The sequence below is a fragment of the Harmonia axyridis genome, chromosome 6, assembly GCF_914767665.1.
Source record: "Harmonia axyridis chromosome 6, icHarAxyr1.1, whole genome shotgun sequence".
In the NCBI taxonomy this organism is placed as follows: Eukaryota; Metazoa; Arthropoda; class Insecta; order Coleoptera; family Coccinellidae; genus Harmonia; species Harmonia axyridis.
The window spans coordinates 9,477,785-9,501,124 of record NC_059506.1 but is presented as its reverse complement, the minus strand read 5'-3'; the positions used below and the strand labels follow the sequence as shown (position 1 = coordinate 9,501,124).

General features: G+C 34.3%; 1 protein-coding gene across 2 annotated transcripts in view; it reads left to right on the top strand.

Annotated features, from left to right (window-relative positions):
* The window catches only part of LOC123681944 (probable chitinase 10), a 93,460-nt gene extending 90,888 nt beyond the window's left edge, over positions 1-2,572 (top strand). For both annotated transcript variants that reach the window (XM_045620327.1, XM_045620328.1), the window contains exon 13: positions 1,850-2,572. In XM_045620327.1, coding sequence (XP_045476283.1) covers positions 1,850-2,070 — 221 coding nt within the window. In that variant the 3' untranslated portion in view covers positions 2,071-2,572. The remainder of the gene's footprint in view (positions 1-1,849) is intronic.
* Positions 2,573-23,340: the final 20,768 nt, after the last annotated feature.

The window sequence follows — 23,340 nt, the reverse complement described above, 5'->3', positions numbered from 1 at the left end:
ATTCCAGATGGTAATAAAAATCCCAAAAAAAAAAATTCACTGTAATATCAATGAATCTCTGTTGGACGTTGAACTCTCGACCTAGTGTTGAGGTATTACCTGAATGTCAATTTGAAATAATCCAAGAATAATCATTATGTTAGAGGACCGAAGAAGAAATTTGAATGCCTTTAATGGGGGAACCGTTTGATATTTTTCGTTTATTTTTTCATATTCGTGTTAGGTGTAAAAAGAAGTACCTTCAATCGTCAAACATTAAATCGATTTCAGGTGAATTTTTTCGGTGTGGAAATGTAAAACAATTTTTTTCGATTTATGATGAATTTTTGTCCGCAGAAATTTCTAGCAAATTGAGATCTTAGAAAATTGTCTTCAATTTGGCAACCGAGAAAAAAGTCAGGAACATTGTAGGTTTTCTGCCATTTGGAACTTGGTATTTTTTATAGGCTTCTTCGCCTCTTCTGAATTGAATACACAAAAATTCGCTGATGTGATCAGAAATCGTAACATCAAAGGTTATGGATAATAGACCACACTCAATAGGATATTTCCCAGGAATAACGTTGAACACCCTATATTTCGCTTATGTTTCGAAATGAGGTGTAAATTATAAAGCATAAATGATGTCATCTACACGACAATATATGTTTGTCCTGTTTATGATGAAACACCCTGTAGAACGTATTTACAATGGACGTACGTTCGTAACAAACAATGAACGTCAAATAATACGATGAACATTCATTCAATGTCCATGGACGTTTGAACTTGAGATTGAAGTAAAATGGACGTCCAATGGATGTTGTATGTTGTATGATTGATACGGGGCGCTAGCAACGCTACTGAGTTTGAAAGGTCATATGAAATTATCTTAAAATGGGTGCAGAAAGATCGGTAGCGTAAGTAGGTATCAGTTCGGTAAAGTTAGTATTTTCTGCTGGACGGGTTGTTCCTTTTCTTGACACCAATAGGTTCTGGGAGACCTTATTGAAGGTTACGTTATGATGAGAGACAATTTCCTGTTATAATATCGATTTTTATTTTCAAGTTTGCTTACGGTAGATATTATTACTAAGTATTTTCTTCTTCAATATATGGGAAATATATTCAGAGTGACATTTCAGAATGTTAATAGTCGAATATGTTTCAGTTTCCATTATTGCTATATTTAAAATTAAAATGGCGTCCCAAAATCACTGTCACTAATGTCAGTTACATAACATGTTACCAACAAGTAGCAAAAAATAGATTCGTTACCAAAGATGGCGACCGCTCCGTAGCGGAAACTGAAAAATTGCGTTCAGCAGAAAATTCATAGAATATATGCAATTGTTCCACAACTGTTGAGTCTGCTGAACGCGTCCAATGTGATGTATATGTAATAGTTATTTATAATACAAGTGCAGAAGGCATTGCTATTCTTCCACGAGTTCAAAATTCAAAAACGAGCCACGAAGTGGCGAGTTTTGGAATGAACGAGTGGTAGAATGAGCCTTCTGTACAAGTATTATACATTATTTTCTCTAATTCATTGCATTTTCATTGAAATTAATGAAATATTTCCATAAATATAATTTAGTGATTTTTGCATTGAAAAATGTAGGTTGGCAGAACTGATTTCTTTAAGGCAAATTGATGAATTGACAGATAAAGCCGTGGCGGAAAGTTCGGAGTTCTAACATAAAATAATAAAATATAACCATGAAAACTGTGCGTTTCTGATATATTCTCGCACGATTTTGTTCTACAAGATGTGGAAGAATGAACGGAATAACCACAGAATTAGAGAAATATATTTATCGATTAGTTTTGGAACAATTCCAATTTTACCCAATATATTTGTTTTCAGCCAATGAGGTGACTTGTGAAGAAGAAGATGGACATATAAGCTATCATCCCGATTTAGCCGATTGCACCCACTACTTCATGTGCGAAGGTGAAAGGAAACATCATATGCCATGTCCTTCCAATCTGGTATTCAACCCAGACCAAAACGTTTGTGACTGGCCCGAAAATGTGGCGAGTTGTTCACAGCACACCCAGAAGCCTCCCGCAGATAGGAGGAGATAAATTCATTTTGTTATATGGTTTAACGAATTAGATAGTTGTACTGATAAGATTCAGATAATTCATCTGGATTTTTTGTCATATTGACTTAATTATTTATATCTGATATCTGACTCTTAGCAAAGGCATCAAAAATCACTCTAGGGGAACGATGACTTATTCAGTGATTCGAAGAAACGTCCTTGAATATATCGCAACCGTAAAAAATTATGGATTTTTTGTTGTTGTATTGCCAACTGATTTTTTTTAACTTCATTGTATATTTTTATCAGTACAGCTTAGAAACATAGAAAAAAAATTATGATTCTGTAAAGAGAAAAACAAATTGCAGAAAAATATATTGACTTGTCTTTAGATGTTAAGGAGATATTTAATTTTTTACTGTATTTATATGCTGAACGCAGTGATTTCTTACTATTTTAATTCAAATTCGTTGTACATTACATAATATATTTAGCATTAGATGTTTGTAAATAAATTTCAAAAATAAATTAACGATAACACATTCTCGACTTTCTTGAGAAAAAATGTTTTTTTGGAGTTGTTCTCTGGAATTATTCACGAATCCTCTTTTTTTTTTGAAGCATTATAAAACAACAATGGATTTCTGAATGCTTATGGAATTTAATATATATTTGGGATTCAATAAAACTGTAATAAACCCCTTCTTTGGAGGTATATGTGTTAATGGAAGAGCGACTTTCCACTGACTATGAAAAAAAAAAGATGTTATTCTGTGGTTCGGCCCGTCACACTAGAGACAGGTCTTTTTGTTGATTTTCTTTCTTGGGGATAGGAGTAGATTTTCAGGTTGATTAAAATCAATCAATTCTTTAAAATTAAATATAATAAAACAAAAACCAAATTTATAATATTCACAAAATTTGTATTATTTGACTCAACGGCCAAAAAGTTCAATACAGAACAATATCTCAAATGATCCACTACTCAACAAAACGAAACCGAATCATTTATTAAACGTTGAATTTTGGGAGAATCAGGACTACTCAACAAGACAAAAATAAAAAGAAACACCCAAAAGATCGTTAAACTGTTACTTGCCCTTATCCCGCGGAGCTAGGTTGGTATACCTAGTTTTAATAAACTCCTTTCCAACTCTTCATACGAGACGTGTAATTCCTTTTTTATTCACTTCACCCCCGAATAACGCACTCAAAGCTAATCATCTTTATATCAAAACAAAATTGAAATTCTATCTAAAACCCCTGTTTTTCTACTTCTGAGAATGACCTAGCTCGTTCTTTCTTAGAGTAAAACAATTTCTTCTTTCTTAAATACTTAAAGTTCCTCGAACTCACTGATCTACTAAATTTTCCTTTTTATTTAACTCAACCACAAAAAATAGGACTCTAATCTTCAAAAAAATTGCTTTGCTCTAATTCCGGTTTCGCGACCGACGTACTATTCCCGTTACTATTGACTTCCCTGAGTCCCCGATCGATACTTTTTTCACCGTTACTAATGATTCCCTTGAAACCCCGATCGATACTGCCTTATTTTTCTAATCCATTTCTCCCAATTGATCTCTCACAGAGGGGCTTAGTTATTTACCAAATATTTTTCCAAATAATTATTCCGTTCAAAAATATTAGATCATCTTAACTGCGTATTAACCTTGGAAGACAAATTTAAAAGCCGTGTTAACTACTCAATTTATGTGTCATTAATGATGATCCATCTATTTGAAGTCCGAGAAAAAGAAACTGCTGAAAGATCTAATTTTTTTATCAATTCCCCATTTATTACACTACTCCCTTCTTCGAAAAAGTGTTGGTATCGGTTGCCATAACTTTTCCCTTACTTTTAGCCATATCAGAAATGTAGTCCTTCCTCTACAGTGATTACAAATAAAACTAGCCTATTTCAGTATTGGGACTAGCTCAAACAATATTAAGATTTTCCATTTTTGAATTACCTAGCTCATCATCAACTATCCAACTACTAATTAATAGATGCAACATGAAACTATAACCTATTTACCAAACTTTTCAAAGCATAGCTTAAAAAAACTATATCATTTCTACCTACTCTAAGGTGAAAATCAAATCTATGGTGGCATGTTTTCCGACATTATTCAATAGTTTCGACAAGTGTCCTATATTATTAACTCAAATAAAAGAAATAAATTAATCCTGATTCTCATACATAAACAAACAACAAAATCGAAAATCATAAAATCAATTCAGGACATCTTTTCTTCTATGCACTTCACTAACTCCAGCATGGAGTTCATTCTCTTTTCGGAATTTCAAAAGTTCACCATCGCGGCACTTCCTGGTTTCATAACACTGCATCCTAGGGTTGTGTTGTGGAATGATACTTTGTTTCTTCTTTGGATCTCATCTTCGTCACGGAAATAACCTTTTACTCCGACGTCCCTCATAGTTCTGGTGATCTCATCTTCTTCTGCTTGGTCATGATTTGTTTCTCTCATACGGCTGATACCCCATAGATTGGCTAGCATTATTTTTCCATATATAAAATCTAATATAAGGACGATCGGTATAATCATTTCAAGGCCGTATTTAATCATACGAAATAAGGCCTTGAATTCCATTAGTCCATTATAAGTAATATTGGCGAGCGAGTCATTTCCTCCAAATATACTCGACGTCCAAAACCCCTGGTCTGACGTCTACGGTATGCATCTGGCATACTTCTACCATTTACACCTTGGTTGCAGGATTCAGGATTCTCTGGACATTTTCTTCAACCTCAGTTTGATCCTGATACCATCTTCTTCTTCAGCTTATTATCTGAAGCTTTTCCACAACAATATATAATAAATATCATAATAATGATCCTCTTTATCAACTGCCTTGCAACGATTTTGCACGCTTCATTCCATGTTACGCTACTGGAATTTTTGAAGACGCGGTAATTTGTCAATTAATCGTATCATATCGTGTACCATCGGTCGCAACGCTGATGCGCGAATCTAGAGATAATCTTCTGAAAGATTTTCAATGATTATTGAGACTTCAGCAAGAATAAGTACCTAAGATTCAGATTTCAGTCATTATTGATTTAATTTGTGACTCGGAATCTTATTTATCGGCGAGAATTGTGTCGGGATTCTCGCACCTCCCGTGGGATTAGAACGAAGAAACCTCCAGTGGGATTGAAACAAAGAAACCTCCCGTGGAATTGGAACAACAGAAACCTTCCTTGAGATACAGAATTTGGGATAGTACGTATGTTAGATCACTTTGGTTCCTGAATCTGAAAGAATACCTGCGAAATACCTGGCATTATCACATCAACTTCGTTGAATCGGGATTGGAGTACTATAGCTTCCTGATAAGAATTGGTGTTCAGAAGGCTGAAGATAATTTACAGAAGAGGTTCCATCCTAGTAGCAGAGTAACTCATTTAAAATCGTTTTAAGTTAAGTTTCTATTTTATTATTTGTTTAGAGTGAAAAGGATCGATCATTGTATATTTTAATTTTATTAAATTTGTAAAAACCTGGGTAGGAGTTTTGTTGCTAAATAAGCCAAACCATCCCTAGCAATTAGTCTTTAGAGTCTCATGGCGCAACAACGTGAGGCCCGAAAATGTTGGCAACTGCTCCTCTCATTTCGACCTTTTCAGTTCTAAAGTGAGAATTTATCTTTGTTTAACTTTTTCTCTTTCTTTTGTCTCGTCTTTGATATTTTTCATTGGTATCAGATTGACCACACGTGTCGTGATATATTTTTTCGTAGCTGTATATTTACATATAATTGTTTTTCTTGTTTATTTTGTCTGATAAAATGAATAATCCCGATTTCTTGAACGGGACTGACCTTGGCAGTTCCCATGTCAAATACATAAAACTCGATCTGACCCGTGGTTATGTTTCTACCAACTTAGACAAAACTGATGACGATGATGAATGATTCCCTTTTGCCTTCAACCTTTACTTCCTAAATTTGCTCCAGATGCACAGATTATATGTTTTCCTTTTTAGATTTATTTTTTATTTATTTCATTTATTTTTTGACAATTATTATCGTTTTTTCGTTGTAGCATGGCTACTATTATCGTATCTTTGTAGCATAGCTACTATTATCGTATCTTTGTAGCGTGGCTACTATTATCGTATCTTTGTAGCGAGGCTACTATTATCGCTTATCGTTGTACCACTATTAGTTTATGGTGGCTACTATTTATCTTATCGTTGTAGTATGGATACTACATATATTTACCTTTGAAGTTGTTGTTAATCTGACTGAAGTGTCTTTTACATATGCAGAGCAAATTAATTTTGGCGTAGCTGAAAGTATACTTTGGAGATTTTTATTATTTTGGGTCTGTAAAGATTCAGTTTTTCTTATTTTCTGTGCACTGTTTCAATATCCCGTTTCCCTCTTTTTCCTTCAATTTTCATTTATCTTATCGTTATCGTTGCGTTGCAAGTTATATACTTGCTGGCGCCCAACATAACGTTGCTGTGAACTTTCAGTTATATCACTTCAATGGAGAGGGAGGTAGGGAAGTGAATCCTTGAGCTCAGTTGATTCATATACACGTCAGTACAGAACATCTTTGTACACATTATTTTATCATTTTGAGCCATTTATGGCTGATTTTTCACAGACGGCGTTAATTATCTTTTACCTACTCTGTCGAATGTTATTGCATTTTTTTTCGTGATCAATAAATATCGATTTTACCTTACCTTTTCATTACCGGATTTGACGTTATATTTGCTAATTTGGATTTACCTCAATTAAGTTTCATTATCGGATTTGACATCGTTCTATGCAAGAAACATAGAATGATGGAGTCATTTTTGAAAATTTTGGACTCAAACTAAAAATCTTCCATGCCCCCCCTTTCTGGTCCACCTTCATCTCGGGTGCCAGGAAGATTTTTCTTGTTCAAGTGCGACAGCACACAGTAAATTCATTCACTTTTGTTTAGTTGAGACGGTTTTTTTAGTTTTCATTTATATAACCGCAGCACTGTTTACTTTCTAGTAGCAGTGGCTGATATTTATATTAAGATTTTTTGACGATGGGTCGTTTGGGCATGACTTTCCAGAATCGGTAGGATGATGGTATTTCACATCAGTGTGAACTATCCTCATCCCTCTTTCGTTTTTTAGAAAGAGGCCTTCAGCAACCGACTTCTGTTTCACCTTTTCACTCAACTCTGAGTAATTTAAATATTTAGGGTGTAAAGAAGTTCTCATTGAGCTCCTTTACACTCATCCCTCTTTCGTTTTTTAGAGAGAAGCCTTAAGCAATTGAAGTTTGTTTCACTTTTTCCCTCATTTCCTTTTTCCTTAGTGCTCAGATCGTTTTTAAATTTGGTTGACTATATGTTCTATATATATTTTTTTACTTGCCTTCAGCAATTGATCATAATATTTGGCATTACATATTTCAAATTAGTTGCATTCGATAGGTTTTGGGTACGTTTGCGGAATTTTCCCTTGTAATAAACCACATACTAATTATAACTATTATTATCATTTGCTCCAGTTGACAAGTCGGAGTATGTTTTCTTTTGACGTGCTATGCTTGATCTGATGCCATCGAGTTTTTTTGTTTTTGAGATATCCATAAATAAAGAAAAAAATTCTTTTTTTCTTTTTCCTGGTGAGAGGTGTGTCCAACGATTTTGCACGCTTCATTCCATGTTACGCTACTGGAATATTTGAAGACGCGGTAATTTGTCAATTAATCGTATCATATCGTGTACCATCGGTCGGAACGCTGATGCGCGAATCTAGAGAGAATCTTCTGAAAGATTTTCAATGATTATTGAGACTTGAGCAAGAATACGTACCTAAGTTTTAGATTTCAGTCATTATTAATTTAATTTGAGACTCGGAATCTCATTTATCAGCGAGAATTGTGTCGGGATTCTCGGTAAGTGTTAACATAAATATTTATATTCAACAAGTAATAATCTCACCAGAACGAATCAATTTAATTTGAAACAGTAGTTTTTTTTTATAGTCATCCATCTTGTCGAAACGTATTTCAGGTTTGGTAGAATTCTTTTTGTATCAAATAATGTCAGCAAAACTCCTTCTCAGGTTTATTTGATGATAAATGTAATGATTTCTTGTAATTTCTTGGTTAGAAATCCGAGAAGGAGTTGTAAATTCAGTTAACATATTCTGATATCGTTGTTCATTTTCTCAAAGCACCTCCCGTGGGATTTGAACAAACAAAACCTCCCGTGAGATTGGAACAAAGAAAACCTCCCGTGGAATTGGAACAACAGAAACCTTCCTTGAGATACAGAATTTGGGATAGTACGTATGTTAGATCACTTTGGTTCCTGAATCTGAAAGAATACCTGCGAAATACCTGGCATTATCACATCAACTTCGTTGAATCGGGATTGGAGTACTATAGCTTCCTGATAAGAATTGGTGTTCAGAAGGCTGAAGATAATTTACAGAAGAGGTTCCATCCTAGTAGCAGAGTAACTCATTTAAAATCGTTTTAAGTTAAGTTTCTATTTTATTATTTGTTTAGAGTGAAAAGGATCGATCATTGTATATTTTAATTTTATTAAATTTGTAAAAACCTGGGTAGGAGTTTTGTTGCTAAATAAGCCAAACCATCCCTAGCAATTAGTCTTTAGAGTCTCATGGCGCAACAACGTGAGGCCCGAAAATGTTGGCAACTGCTCCTCTCATTTCGACCTTTTCAGTTCTAAAGTGAGAATTTATCTTTGTTTAACTTTTTCTCTTTCTTTTGTCTCGTCTTTGATATTTTTCATTGGTATCAGATTGACCACACGTGTCGTGATATATTTTTTCGTAGCTGTATATTTACATATAATTGTTTTTCTTGTTTATTTTGTCTGATAAAATGAATAATCCCGATTTCTTGAACGGGACTGACCTTGGCAGTTCCCATGTCAAATACATAAAACTCGATCTGACCCGTGGTTATGTTTCTACCAACTTAGACAAAACTGATGACGATGATGAATGATTCCCTTTTGCCTTCAACCTTTACTTCCTAAATTTGCTCCAGATGCACAGATTATATGTTTTCCTTTTTAGATTTATTTTTTATTTATTTCATTTATTTTTTGACAATTATTATCGTTTTTTCGTTGTAGCATGGCTACTATTATCGTATCTTTGTAGCATAGCTACTATTATCGTATCTTTGTAGCGTGGCTACTATTATCGTATCTTTGTAGCGAGGCTACTATTATCGCTTATCGTTGTACCACTATTAGTTTATGGTGGCTACTATTTATCTTATCGTTGTAGTATGGATACTACATATATTTACCTTTGAAGTTGTTGTTAATCTGACTGAAGTGTCTTTTACATATGCAGAGCAAATTAATTTTGGCGTAGCTGAAAGTATACTTTGGAGATTTTTATTATTTTGGGTCTGTAAAGATTCAGTTTTTCTTATTTTCTGTGCACTGTTTCAATATCCCGTTTCCCTCTTTTTCCTTCAATTTTCATTTATCTTATCGTTATCGTTGCGTTGCAAGTTATATACTTGCTGGCGCCCAACATAACGTTGCTGTGAACTTTCAGTTATATCACTTCAATGGAGAGGGAGGTAGGGAAGTGAATCCTTGAGCTCAGTTGATTCATATACACGTCAGTACAGAACATCTTTGTACACATTATTTTATCATTTTGAGCCATTTATGGCTGATTTTTCACAGACGGCGTTAATTATCTTTTACCTACTCTGTCGAATGTTATTGCATTTTTTTTCGTGATCAATAAATATCGATTTTACCTTACCTTTTCATTACCGGATTTGACGTTATATTTGCTAATTTGGATTTACCTCAATTAAGTTTCATTATCGGATTTGACATCGTTCTATGCAAGAAACATAGAATGATGGAGTCATTTTTGAAAATTTTGGACTCAAACTAAAAATCTTCCATGCCCCCCCTTTCTGGTCCACCTTCATCTCGGGTGCCAGGAAGATTTTTCTTGTTCAAGTGCGACAGCACACAGTAAATTCATTCACTTTTGTTTAGTTGAGACGGTTTTTTTAGTTTTCATTTATATAACCGCAGCACTGTTTACTTTCTAGTAGCAGTGGCTGATATTTATATTAAGATTTTTTGACGATGGGTCGTTTGGGCATGACTTTCCAGAATCGGTAGGATGATGGTATTTCACATCAGTGTGAACTATCCTCATCCCTCTTTCGTTTTTTAGAGAGAGGCCTTCAGCAACCGACTTCTGTTTCACCTTTTCACTCAACTCTGAGTAATTTAAATATTTAGGGTGTAAAGAAGTTCTCATTGAGCTCCTTTACACTCATCCCTCTTTCGCTTTTTAGAGAGAAGCCTTAAGCAATTGAAGTTTGTTTCACTTTTTCCCTCATTTCCTTTTTCCTTAGTGCTCAGATCGTTTTTAAATTTGGTTGACTATATGTTCTATATATATTTTTTTACTTGCCTTCAGCAATTGATCATAATATTTGGCATTACATATTTCAAATTAGTTGCATTCGATAGGTTTTGGGTACGTTTGCGGAATTTTCCCTTGTAATAAACCACATACTAATTATAACTATTATTATCATTTGCTCCAGTTGACAAGTCGGAGTATGTTTTCTTTTGACGTGCTATGCTTGATCTGATGCCATCGAGTTTTTTTGTTTTTGAGATATCCATAAATAAAGAAAAAAATTCTTTTTTTCTTTTTCCTGGTGAGAGGTGTGTCCAACGATTTTGCACGCTTCATTCCATGTTACGCTACTGGAATATTTGAAGACGCGGTAATTTGTCAATTAATCGTATCATATCGTGTACCATCGGTCGGAACGCTGATGCGCGAATCTAGAGAGAATCTTCTGAAAGATTTTCAATGATTATTGAGACTTGAGCAAGAATACGTACCTAAGTTTTAGATTTCAGTCATTATTAATTTAATTTGAGACTCGGAATCTCATTTATCAGCGAGAATTGTGTCGGGATTCTCGGTAAGTGTTAACATAAATATTTATATTCAACAAGTAATAATCTCACCAGAACGAATCAATTTAATTTGAAACAGTAGTTTTTTTTTATAGTCATCCATCTTGTCGAAACGTATTTCAGGTTTGGTAGAATTCTTTTTGTATCAAATAATGTCAGCAAAACTCCTTCTCAGGTTTATTTGATGATAAATGTAATGATTTCTTGTAATTTCTTGGTTAGAAATCCGAGAAGGAGTTGTAAATTCAGTTAACATATTCTGATATCGTTGTTCATTTTCTCAAAGCACCTCCCGTGGGATTTGAACAAACAAAACCTCCCGTGAGATTGGAACAAAGAAAACCTCCCGTGGAATTGGAACAACAGAAACCTTCCTTGATATACAGAATTTGGGATAGTACGTATGTCAGACCACTTTGGTTCCTGAATCTGAAAGAATACCTGCGAAATACCTAGCATTATCACATCAACTTCGTTGAATGGGGATTGGAGTACTATAGTTTCCTGATAAGAATTGGTGCTCAGAAGGCTGGAGATAATTTACAGAAGAGGTTCCATCCTAGTAGCAGAGTAACTCATTTAAAATCGTTTTAAGTTAAGTTTCTATTTTATTATTTGTTTAGAGTGAAAAGGATCGATCATGGTATATTTTAATTTTATTAAATTTTTAAAAACCTGGGTAGGAGTTTTGTTGCCAAATAAGCCAAACCACCCCTAGAAATTAGTCTTTAGAGTCTCATGGGCAATTGTAACGTTACAACATGACATATTCAATAGACGGAAAATCATGAAAAAACGGAGTTTTTCATTGACTTTTCGAGACGTGGAAGATAGCATCAAGTCGTTTGACGGAAAAGACGATTATCCAATAGAAAGATGGATCGAGGATTTCGAAGAAATTGCAGAAGTGACGGGATGGAATGACTTGCAAAAGTTGATATTTGCAAAGAAATCTTTGAAAGGTCACGCTAAACTATTCATCCAGTCTCAAAAAGGTGTTAGAACCTGGAGTATTTTGAAGAGAAGATTGATTCAAGAGTTTCGAGTCAATGTAAATAGTGCACAAATACATAAAATTTTGATGTTTAGAAAGAAAAGACATGACGAAAATGTTCAAGAATATGTATTGATCATGAGGGAAATAGCTAGTCGAGCTAATATAGAAGATGAAGTTATTATTCAATACATCATAGATGGTATACAAGACGAATCATCGAATAAAATATATTATATGGTGCCAGAAACTTTCAAGAATTCAAGGAAAAAGTGAAACTCTATGAAATTATTTCCAAGAAACAACCTGTAAGAAGTATTAAACCTTTCAAGATTAAAAGAGACGATATGAGACATGAGGAAAAAAATTAATTTAAGAAGGTATATAGAGAAAAAGTCAGTTATCAGAATAGGAATGATAAGCAAAAACTTTGTTATAATTGTGGAAGCCACAGTCATAAATCGAAAGAGTGTCTAGACAAAAGTAAAGGCGTGAAATGTTTCAGTTGTAAGAAATTTGGTCATTTATCATCGAACTGTCCTGACAAAATTTCACAACAACCTCATACATCGACTAATGTTAATACCATGAATAAAATACCGCGAAATGCAATTGAATTGACTTTTGAAGAAATTAAATTACTAGCATTATTTGATACCGGCAGTGATATAAGCGCCATTAGACAGGACGTGTACGAATTATATTTCAGAGACGATTTGCTTTCGAAGGATAAGATCTTAGTTAAAGGAATAGGATCAAATCGAGTCAAAACATTAGGTTCAATCAGGAAAAATGATGAAATAGACGGTGAAGAATTAGATTTATTGTTTTATATTTCACCCAAACAGACGATGGACTTCCAAGTTATAGTTGGAAATAATTTATTGAAGCAAGCGAAAGTAATCATAAGAGAAGGAGGAATGGTTGTACTCAAAATAGAAGAAAAATTCTTGATGAGTATCAGAGTTGAAGATAGCATAGTAGACGATGATATTGATTTGACGCACATAGACGATGAAAAATTCAGAAAGTTAGGGAAACGAACTATTGGAGATAATAAACCAATAAAGACGGAGTTTACTGATACCAAGATGAATATAATACAAAAAGATGACGAACCAATATACCAAAAACCTAGAAGGTTGTCACAACTGGAAAAGCAACACGAAGGAAGACCACTTGAAGGAAATGGATCGTTAGAGAGAGTGAGAATAGCTCAAGAAATCAAAATGAGAAGAAAAGAAGATATTATTTTAGCAGAACTCACAGAAGAAGAAGTGAAGGAACAGTTTGACGAAGCCAGAGAAAATTTGAGACGAAGATTTCAAAAGCAGCACTTAATGGAAGTCGAAGATACAAATCGGAAAAATTATGACACAAGAAGAAAGAAAGCCGTTTTTTCCAAAGAAGGTGACCTAGTTTCGATTAAAAGAACTCAATTCGGTGCAGGATTAAAAGTGACTAAGAAATTTTTAGGACCATACGAAGTGATCAAAGTGAAGAGAAATGATAGATATGCCGTAGTTAAGATAGGAAACCACGAAGGACCCATTCGGACATCAACTTGTTCAGAGTATATGAAGCCTTGGATACAGTATGAATCCGAGTCGGATTCTCAGTAGGATGGCCGAGTGTGGGATCCGAATTCTTAACACCCAACTGAATGATACGCTACTGACTTGACGAAACGAAAACGGTGGACCATGCAGTTTTATCGATATAGGGAGACGTAAGGGGAAGAGCTTGAGACGGAGACTGGAGCACGATACATACGAACGAGGGTGGAATTCGACGTGAGAGAATAGACGGACATAGTTAGAATTCGACGTGATAGACGCATATGATTCGACGTAAAATATATTAGACGCAGCTAGTTAGATAATTCGACGTTAGGTATAGACGGATCTACTCGAATAATCAGACAATAGACGAAAGTTCAGTGGCTGTACAGGGTGGGCAAATAAGCGAGGTAAGCGGCTATATCTCAGAATCCACTCATCGTAGAGACTTGCGGTAAAAAATTTACCACTAAAGTGTACAAGAGAACACACTGGAAATTATTTTGCAGTTCATACCTCTACCGCTAGGGGGCGTAATAGCTACCGTCGAGTAGAAAAATGAATTTTATTCGAAAATGTTTCATATGGAGTTGAAGAAAAAATATCATCACTGTAACCCTTGGAAAATTCTGTATCTTTTTGAATTGTCACTTTCGATTTTACGACATCAAATAAGGGTAGGGAAATGGGAGAAATCTGACTGATTGAAATGCCTGTTTCTTCAGTTTGGCTCAACATTTTTGAGCAACTTAGATCTCGTCTGAGAGATAATATCTTGTTGATTGAGGACAAAATATAGTCATGATAAATTTGTTTTTGCTGCTCTCGATAGGGGGCGCTAAGTCAGAAGTTCATTGTTTTGTTCATTTTACTGCCAAATTTCAAATGTAATGATAGGATTTTCTTAACAGAAACAGAAATTCCATCAAATTTGCATGAAAACACCTGAAGGTCACAAAGCGATGATATCATGCGTTCTGAAGTTATGGCCGAAAGAAGATATTCTTCAACTGATGCACTGCGAAAAACCAAGTTGTGTCTTTAGGTGCTGACAGAAACAGAAATCCCATCAAATTTGTATGAAAAAACCAAAAGGTCGCAAAGCGATAGCTTCAGGCGTTCTGGAGTTATGGACGAAAAAAGATATTCTTCAACTGATGCACTGAAAAACTATATTGTGTCTTCTTTCGGCCATAACTCCAGAACGCCTGAAGCTATCGCTTTGCGACCTTTTGGTTTTTTCATACAATTTTGATGGGATTTCTGTTTCTGTTACAACTTAAACACAATTTGGTTTTTCGCAGTGCATCAGTTGAAGAATATTTTCTTTCGGTCATAACTTCAGAACGCATGAAATTATTGCTTTGCGACCTTCAGGTGTTTTCATGCAAATTTGATGGAATTTCTGTTTCTCTTAAGAAAATCCTATCATTACATTTGAAATTTCGCAGTAAAATGAACAAAACAATGAACTTCTGACTTAGCGCCCCCTATCGAAATCAGCAAAAACAAATTCATCATGACTATATTGTGTCCTCAATCAAGTGAGAGATATATTCTCTCAGACGAGATGTAATTTGCTCAAAAATGTTGATCCAAACTGAAGTTACAGGCGTTTCAATCAGTCAGGTTTCTCCCTTTCACCTACCCTTATTTGATGTCATAAAATCGAAAGTGACAATTCAAAAAGATAGAGAATTTTCCAAGGATTACAGTGATGATATCTTTTCTTCAACTTCATATGAAATATTTTCGAGCAAAATTCAGTTTTCTACTCAACGATAGCTATTACGCCCCCTAGCGGTAGAGGTATGAACTTCAAAATAATTTCCAGGGTACCGATTCTTAAAGATCCCTAGGAAGCTAGGGAGAAGGAGCCAAATTTTAGGCTCCGCCCTAATTAAAGTAGGAAGAAGGGGGATCGACGTTGCCAAATTGAAGGGCGAACTTTGAACTATTTTTCTGTGACAATAACAGAAAAATAAATAATTTCTATTTTTTATGTCTATCTCAATCTAAAATAAATCTAGCACCTATAAATATGAAAAAAACAAATGGATAACAATAACTAAAGCTTTAAATTATATTGTGATTGTAATTCGAGGTCACTTTTACTGTCATATAATAATTCCACCATTGCCAAATGTACATATTACATTGGATCTATTTTTCAATTCAATACATTTATTTCGATTTTCCATAATAAACCATGAGTGATATATATAAACTTACTGTATTTAACATAAGCAGTAAAATGAGCTAATTATAAATTATAATAACACCAATAATCGAATTTTTTGACGTTTCTGCCACAGAAATGTATTGGCAGAAAAGAATTGTCGCTTTGTCGCACAATTTTATGAATTCGATGAGCTGAATTTGAGGGGGGATAGGAATCATGCGCAATGAAGAAAAATTTGAGCAAAGTGGGCGTGGCTCCTTCTCCCAGCTCCCTAGGGATCTTTAAGAATCGGTACCCAGTGTGTTCTTCACTTTTTTACCGCAAGTCTCTACGATGAGTGGATCCTGAGATATAGCCGCTTACCTCGCTTATTAGCCCACCCTGTACATTCAATTGAAGTTGAATTGTACATAGTGTAAATAAACAATAGTTTAGTACCGGCGGCCTTTTTATATAAACCCCTAGACAACGATATAAAAACCCAACATATATTATTCTAATTTCCAGTCAATAAAGAGTTATGGAATCATTGTGTGGGGAAACAGTTCTGATATCACCAGAATATTCATAGTTCAAAAAAGAGATTTAAAAACTGTGCTACGTTTATCCTCCAAAACATCCTGCCGAGGAATATTCAGAAGAGAAGGCATCCTCACTATAACTGCTTTATATATATTTCTTTGTCTCACATTTTTAAGAAATAACTTTTTTATTTCGAAAAATATCTTAATTTGAATATGACCAGGCGCATCTACTCATACCATCTTCCGAGGTGCTCTCTCACTCTGTCACAGACAAATGTCGAATACATGTGCCTTACTTTGTTCAACAAATTGTCCAAAAATTACCAAGAAGTCTTAACTGATGTGAAAAAGTTCAAAAAAGAAGTTCGTAAACTACTTATTGACATTGAACCATATTCCTTAGATGATTATTTAAATTATAATTTCCCTGTATAGACATCACTGTATATAATCTGGAACTTCAGTTATCGTTTTTTTTTCAGCTTTCTTATGATTGACTTGTTTTGTTTTCTGAATTGTAAATTTTGATTATGAAAATAAATATGATTATCATTATTATTAACGAATTTTGTGCCAGAGATAGTCAAAAACAATAAGGTTCGATTCACTAATGATGAATCCGAACGAAGATAGTCAATAGTATTTTCTTTATTGGGAAGTGTCAGGTTTCTTATTTCATATGAAAATATTTACTTAGACGCTTCGAAGAGACTATCCTTCTTCAGTAAAAATGATTAATTTGATTATTTACAACAAAAAAATTCATTAAAATTGAGCATGTAAAAAAACACAAACATTTAGAATAGTATACATAATAATTCTAAATAAAATAAAACAAAATAAATTCCACTGGATTATTAAATTCTTAGCAACAATTGTTTCACCACGCTGTGGCTTCATTAGGCTACTCTTCTGACTGATAAGAGTACAGAGTTTTTCGGAAACTTATATAGGAACAAACAACATTGGCAGAAAAATATTCGATAGGATTTCATAAACTTCATGGTTATATTGGATAATTTGCCGCCTGGGATTTACAAACTATCGGAAGAAATTCAATAACTGGAATGAGTTTACATCTGTTTGTTCGTTCAACGGATTATTTTGGATATTATACCTGTTTATTTATAAGGATTCTAAGAGTGTTAATCTGATGCTCTTATTTTTTTAATAAAGAATTTCAAAGTTGTTATTAAAGGTAGGATCTAATTCTTTTAAATGATTTGCATAAGTTGAAAACGAACTATCAGATATGTAGGATCCAGTTTATTGTTCTCTGTAAATAATTGAGATGGTCAACCGGATGCTTGGAGACCTATTAGTCTTTTCAAGCGCCAAGGGCATGACAAATTCAATGGATTTTCAGGGAACGAATGGTTATTGTACATAATGCGAAAAGGATGTGTTATTCTTCGGGGTGTCGAAGAATGTGTTATGTCGATTGTAATACTTAAGAGATTTATTGGGGGGTTGATAAGGTTCGAAGACAATACGGTCATGCCAGATGTGTTTCATCTTTTTCATCAGGTTCTAGTCCTTCTAGAATATTCGATTGCCAGGAATCCGCGAAGATCTTTGTGGGCGGTACGGCAAAAATCTTATTGGACTAGGGGGATGGTACCTTCCCCTAAAGGGGTGGTCAAACCGAGACAGGGTAGTTCCAATCGACAGAGAGCACAGTTCAACTTAAGCCGAAGACGAGTCAAGTTCGGTCGGTCAACTTAAGACGTACGACGTAAAGACGGTTCGCGGGCTAGATTAAGACGAGTCACGAACAAATCAAAGACGAGACAACCGAAAACTTGAAGTACGACGAAGACGTGATAATCGAAGACGTTTCGAGTATTAAAACTAGAGTTGAAGACGAAATTCAGTACCGTAGTGAGAAACTTGTTAATTAAGACGTAATTAGGATCTTCTCAATACTGAGTTTATACTGTATAATTGTGGCTTTGTAAATAGATATAAATAATTCAAAAGAGTTTAATTATTACAAATCCAACAAAGTCACGGAGAAAAAGACGAAAGGCCAGGTAATCGAATCATACCTCTAGACGATCGATTAACCAAGCCTACAGATATATAACTCTTCTGGTGTTCGTTTATCTTTTTCTTGAAAAATCCTCCTGTCTGTCCAATATAAACCATAGGGCAATCATTACAGGTTGACTTGTAGACACCGGATTTATTTTCTTTCTCAGTTTTATCTTTATTGCTTTTCATGAAAATCTCTAAATTGTTTCTTGTAAAGATAAAACTGAGAAAGAAAATAAATCCGGTGTCTACAAGTTAACCTGTAATGATTGCGCTATGGTTTATATTGGACAGGCAGGAAGATCTTTCAAGAAAAGGATAAACGAACGCCAAAAGAGTTATACATCTGATAGTTCGTTTTCAACTTATGCAAATCATTTAAAAGAATTGGATCCTAGCTTTGATAACAACTTTGAAATTCTCTATCAAGAAATTAAGAGCATCAGATTATCACTTCTTAGAATCCCTTGAAATATACAGATATAATGCACAAAATAAGTTTCATCACTAGGAACAATTGGTACTAAAAAATACTAATAACATTGCCGCAATGAAGAGTTTTTCTAACCTACTAAACTCGCGCATTTACTCAGAAATACCGGTTAAATAACCTACCATGAATTTGCCATAACGAACACGCGGTTTCACAGAAAAACTGATTCGTATTTGACCCAAGAATTCAACAGGGAACTTTTTATCCTATCGACGTATGTTTATAGTGGAATCTTTCATCCACGTCTCTGGGTTACGAGTTTGGTCATCTAACAGTCACACTTGTTTATAAAAGGCTCTTACAGGTACAAATAAATAATGTGGTAGTCAATACCACATTATTTATTTATACTTAATGGAGAAAATTGTGCGGATTTGGTTCATATTTCAAAATGGATATCAATTTTATATTTATCTTTAACGAAAAGGCTAGAATGTTGATTAATGATGTACATTTTCATGTTTTTTGTTTTTCCTCTTATGTAGGTACCAACCTACCTACCTTAGTTATTGGTTTAACATATTAACTGGAACAACACAATAACTTATTATCATCTCATGTTTCCATATTGGAATTTTTGTATAAATTTGAACGTTGACGAATGTAATCTTATATTTTTTTCTTTTTCAATTCGATTTCGACTCCTGATACCTATGAGACTGTTGGAGTTGGAGTAAAAGAACAGTTCAAAGAAAACCTAATCAAAGATTGTGATGAACGACCAAATTCGTATAAAATCTAGGAAAGCGCTGACGTGAAATCAGGGGATTTTGTACGCTCATTCGCCCATGCGCCATTGAAGACCATAGAACTCCCAACTGATATTTTCACAGAAATATTGGGTAATACTCATGTTTATTATTAGGGCATTTGTGAATTGGAGGACTCAAAATATTTGATGGAGAGCTTTGATAAAGTTGTATAAGCTTCATTTGTACCTGAAAAATAATGAAATCAATGCCTTCAGTTTGGTATCAATAAATATATGGTGATGTAAAAAAAATAAGAAACTGTTACTTAATCCGAGATAGCTAAAATTCCTGCAGTCGCTGAGGACAAAAAATATAATATGATCCACTCAACTGAACTGATGTTCAATTTTTGCAATAATGAATTCAAATTAGGAGCAGCCTTCTTGGAATTATCTGCAGTTGGTACAGTGTGGTCTGTGGAAAGATGGTTTTATTTTGTATTTATAAACTCTATTATCATTCGAATTGTGGGAAATTGATTAGTTTGACTGAAAATATATCTCATCTAACAAGAGATTTCATGTTTGTGTCGATGTTTCAAAACATTGAATATTGGATTTCCACAGGGATCTACCCTATAGAGTTTTGTTTACCATACTTTTAAATTTATACCTGTGTGACATCCCTATTACCTTATCTGAGAAATTCATCTCTTATATTATATTGCTTTTGTGTTTCGTCATTTTCATTTCGGAGTTGTAGAAAATTCTCTACATGAAGAATAAATTATAATGGAAAATTATTTTTTTGAGTGGCGTTAATGCCACTCAAATGTTAAGTTTTCTGTTTTGATTCGAATATTATAGAAAATTGATAGTTACTTCGAAAATTCAGTCTTGAATCATAATTATACTCCAAAATATCTTGGTGTTGAACTTGATCCTCCTTCGAATTTCAAGTTCTACTTGCAAAATTAGCGAATTAAATTGAAGTCAAGAAATAATATTCTTCAACAATTAGCTGGTTCTTCATGGAGAACAAATGCCAGCTCTCTTCGTACAGGGGGTTTATTTTTTCTGATGCTAAATACTGAATTACTAGTGCACATGTTCAGTTTCAGATTCTTTTTTAAAATAATTATTACTCTTTTTCAGTTCGTTTTTTTTGTTGTTGATTCAATTATTATAAAGGGTGTTTTTTTTAGAGCTATCGAACTTTAAATTGCAATGAAACAACGATGGATTATTCGATTGGCATGAATTTTATTTATCCGCAAGATAGGTAATCTTGTGGCATTAGGTACATTTTAAATATGACTTCTGGCATAAGACCGCCACGGTGAGCTCGGATGTAGTCCAAGCTGGACGTCTAATTTTCCATGACTTTTTCCAACATTTGTGGCCGTATATCGGCAATAACATGGAGAATGTTGTCTTCCAAATGGTCAAGGGTTTGTGGCTTATCCGCATAGACCAATGACTTTATATACCCACACAGAAAGTAGTCTAGCGGTGTTAAATCACAAGATCTTGGAGGCCAATTCACAGGTTCAAAACGTGAAATTAGGCGGTCACCAAACGTGTCTTTCAATAAATCGAATGTAGCACGAGCTGTGTTACATATTGCGCCGTCTTGTTGCAACCACAGCTCCTGGACATCATTGCTGTTCAATTCAGGAATGAAAAAGTTAGTAATCATGGCTCTATACCGATCACCATTGACTGTAACGTTCTGGCCATCATCGTTTTTGAAGAAGTACGGACCAATGATTCCACCAGCCAATAAAGCGCACCAAACAGTCAGTTTATCTGGATGTAACGGTGTTTCGACATACACTTGAGGATTAGTTTCATTCCAAATGCGGCAGTTTTGTTTGTTGACAGAACCATTCAACCAGAAGTGCGCTTCATCGCTAAACAAAATAAAATGGACGTAGTGCGCGATACGTATTCCGCACTGAACCATTATTTTCGAAATGAAATTGCACTATTTGCAAGCGTTTAGGCGTGAGTCTCCTCATGATGAATTGCCAAACCAAACTGAGAATAAATCACTCGACAGCTGTTGAATCGGTCGCCATCTTCAACAGTAATGCCATTTTAAAGTTATATACCTCGAAAAAAAACACCCGTTATATGCGTCGTAAAGTTTTAGTGAAAAGGAAGGATGGGGAAGATTTTGTTAGTATGAATAATAACTCGTTCAATATAATGTTATCTTTTTCTGTGAACAAAGACATAAACCAATCACTACACCTATAGGGTTTCTGCTCAGGTTTATTTGTGCTCTTGTTTTTCTTCGAAATACATGATGATCCATTTCCTATGCTTATACTAAGATTAAGCTTCATTCTTTCACAACCTTTTTGTATCGCTCTTTTTCAAAAGAATATATGAAACCTGGAATTGAAAACATTTTACCCTGGCTTTTCCGGAGTGTTTTATTTCAGAAACGTGTCTTCCATAGTTTACTTAATGTCAATACGTTAAAATTTTATGAGGAAGTTTTTTCGAAAATATAACTTAACCCTACCTTTCATATTAATTTTTCAATGCTTACTGTACTACAACAGAAATGAAGACAATGGATAAAATTATCAGGTACTAGCTGACCCGGCGAACTTCGTACCGCCCTATAATCAATAAATATCTGTTACCTTTTTATCTGAATTAAATTAATTTCTTCATTGAGTATTGCTGTTGGAATATTAATAAATCAAAATTATTCCAAAAACAAATTGTTTATTATTCTTATGCTTTATGATGCACAATATTCTTAGTTTTATTTTCTGGCGCGTATATAAATAGTGATGTTGGTATTCCGACACTGAAACAGGCGACATATAACTGGCCATGTGAAAAACATGAATTTTCAAGATTTCATTTTTAAACTCAAATGCCTTGCAATATTGACAAACAACGTTCATTGGTCCAATAGCAACGATATGCAGTGTACTGTAGTCAATTTCTTCGTTATAATTAAATGCAGATCTCTAGGGGTTAAACGCAACACTTCTAATTTGTTGGTTCCGGTTCCATCGATTCCGTTCAACTTCATTCCGCGTTTCACGTTGCTCATCAGTTTGACTTGCTCTTGTATTTCTTTGACTTGCAGCATTACGGGTTCTGCGATTTGAGTTTGTACGTCTAATTGCCTGTATTTTCAGAAACAAAAATTCAACTGAAAATAACCTATTCTTTTGTAAAAATATGAAAATGGTCTATCAACTTTCCAACACTATTAATTTGACTAACCTTGTTGAAAAAACTCTTCTGAAAAAAACACACACTACAAATTATCCTGTAAAAACCAATGTGAAAAATACACTGAGAAATGGTAAATGAATTATGAAAGTATCTTGTTATTATAAGTCCGACCACAGACCAAATCCGACCGATATTATTCATTCATTTTTTCTCGCTTGTTGGGCTCAACCTTTGGTTATGTGTACCCAGTCACAAATTTGTTGGGTTTCTCCTAATTTTCCCACATGTATTACATATAATTCACACTCGCATTCATCCTTATGTCAACATACAATTTTCATTTTTTCTCAAAGACTTGAACAACCACTAAACATTCATGCGCTACCACAGATCAACTCTGACCGATAATCATTCATTCATCTTTCTCGCTTGTTGGGCTCAACCTTTGGTTATGTACACAGTCACAAATTTGTTGGATTTCTCCTAATTTTCCCACATGTATTACATATAATTCACACTCGCATTCATCCTTATGTCAACATACAATTTTTATTTTTTCTCAAAGACTTGAACAATCACTAAACATCCATGCCCTACCACAGACCAACTCCGACCGATATTCATTCGTCTTTCTCGCTTGTTGGGCTCA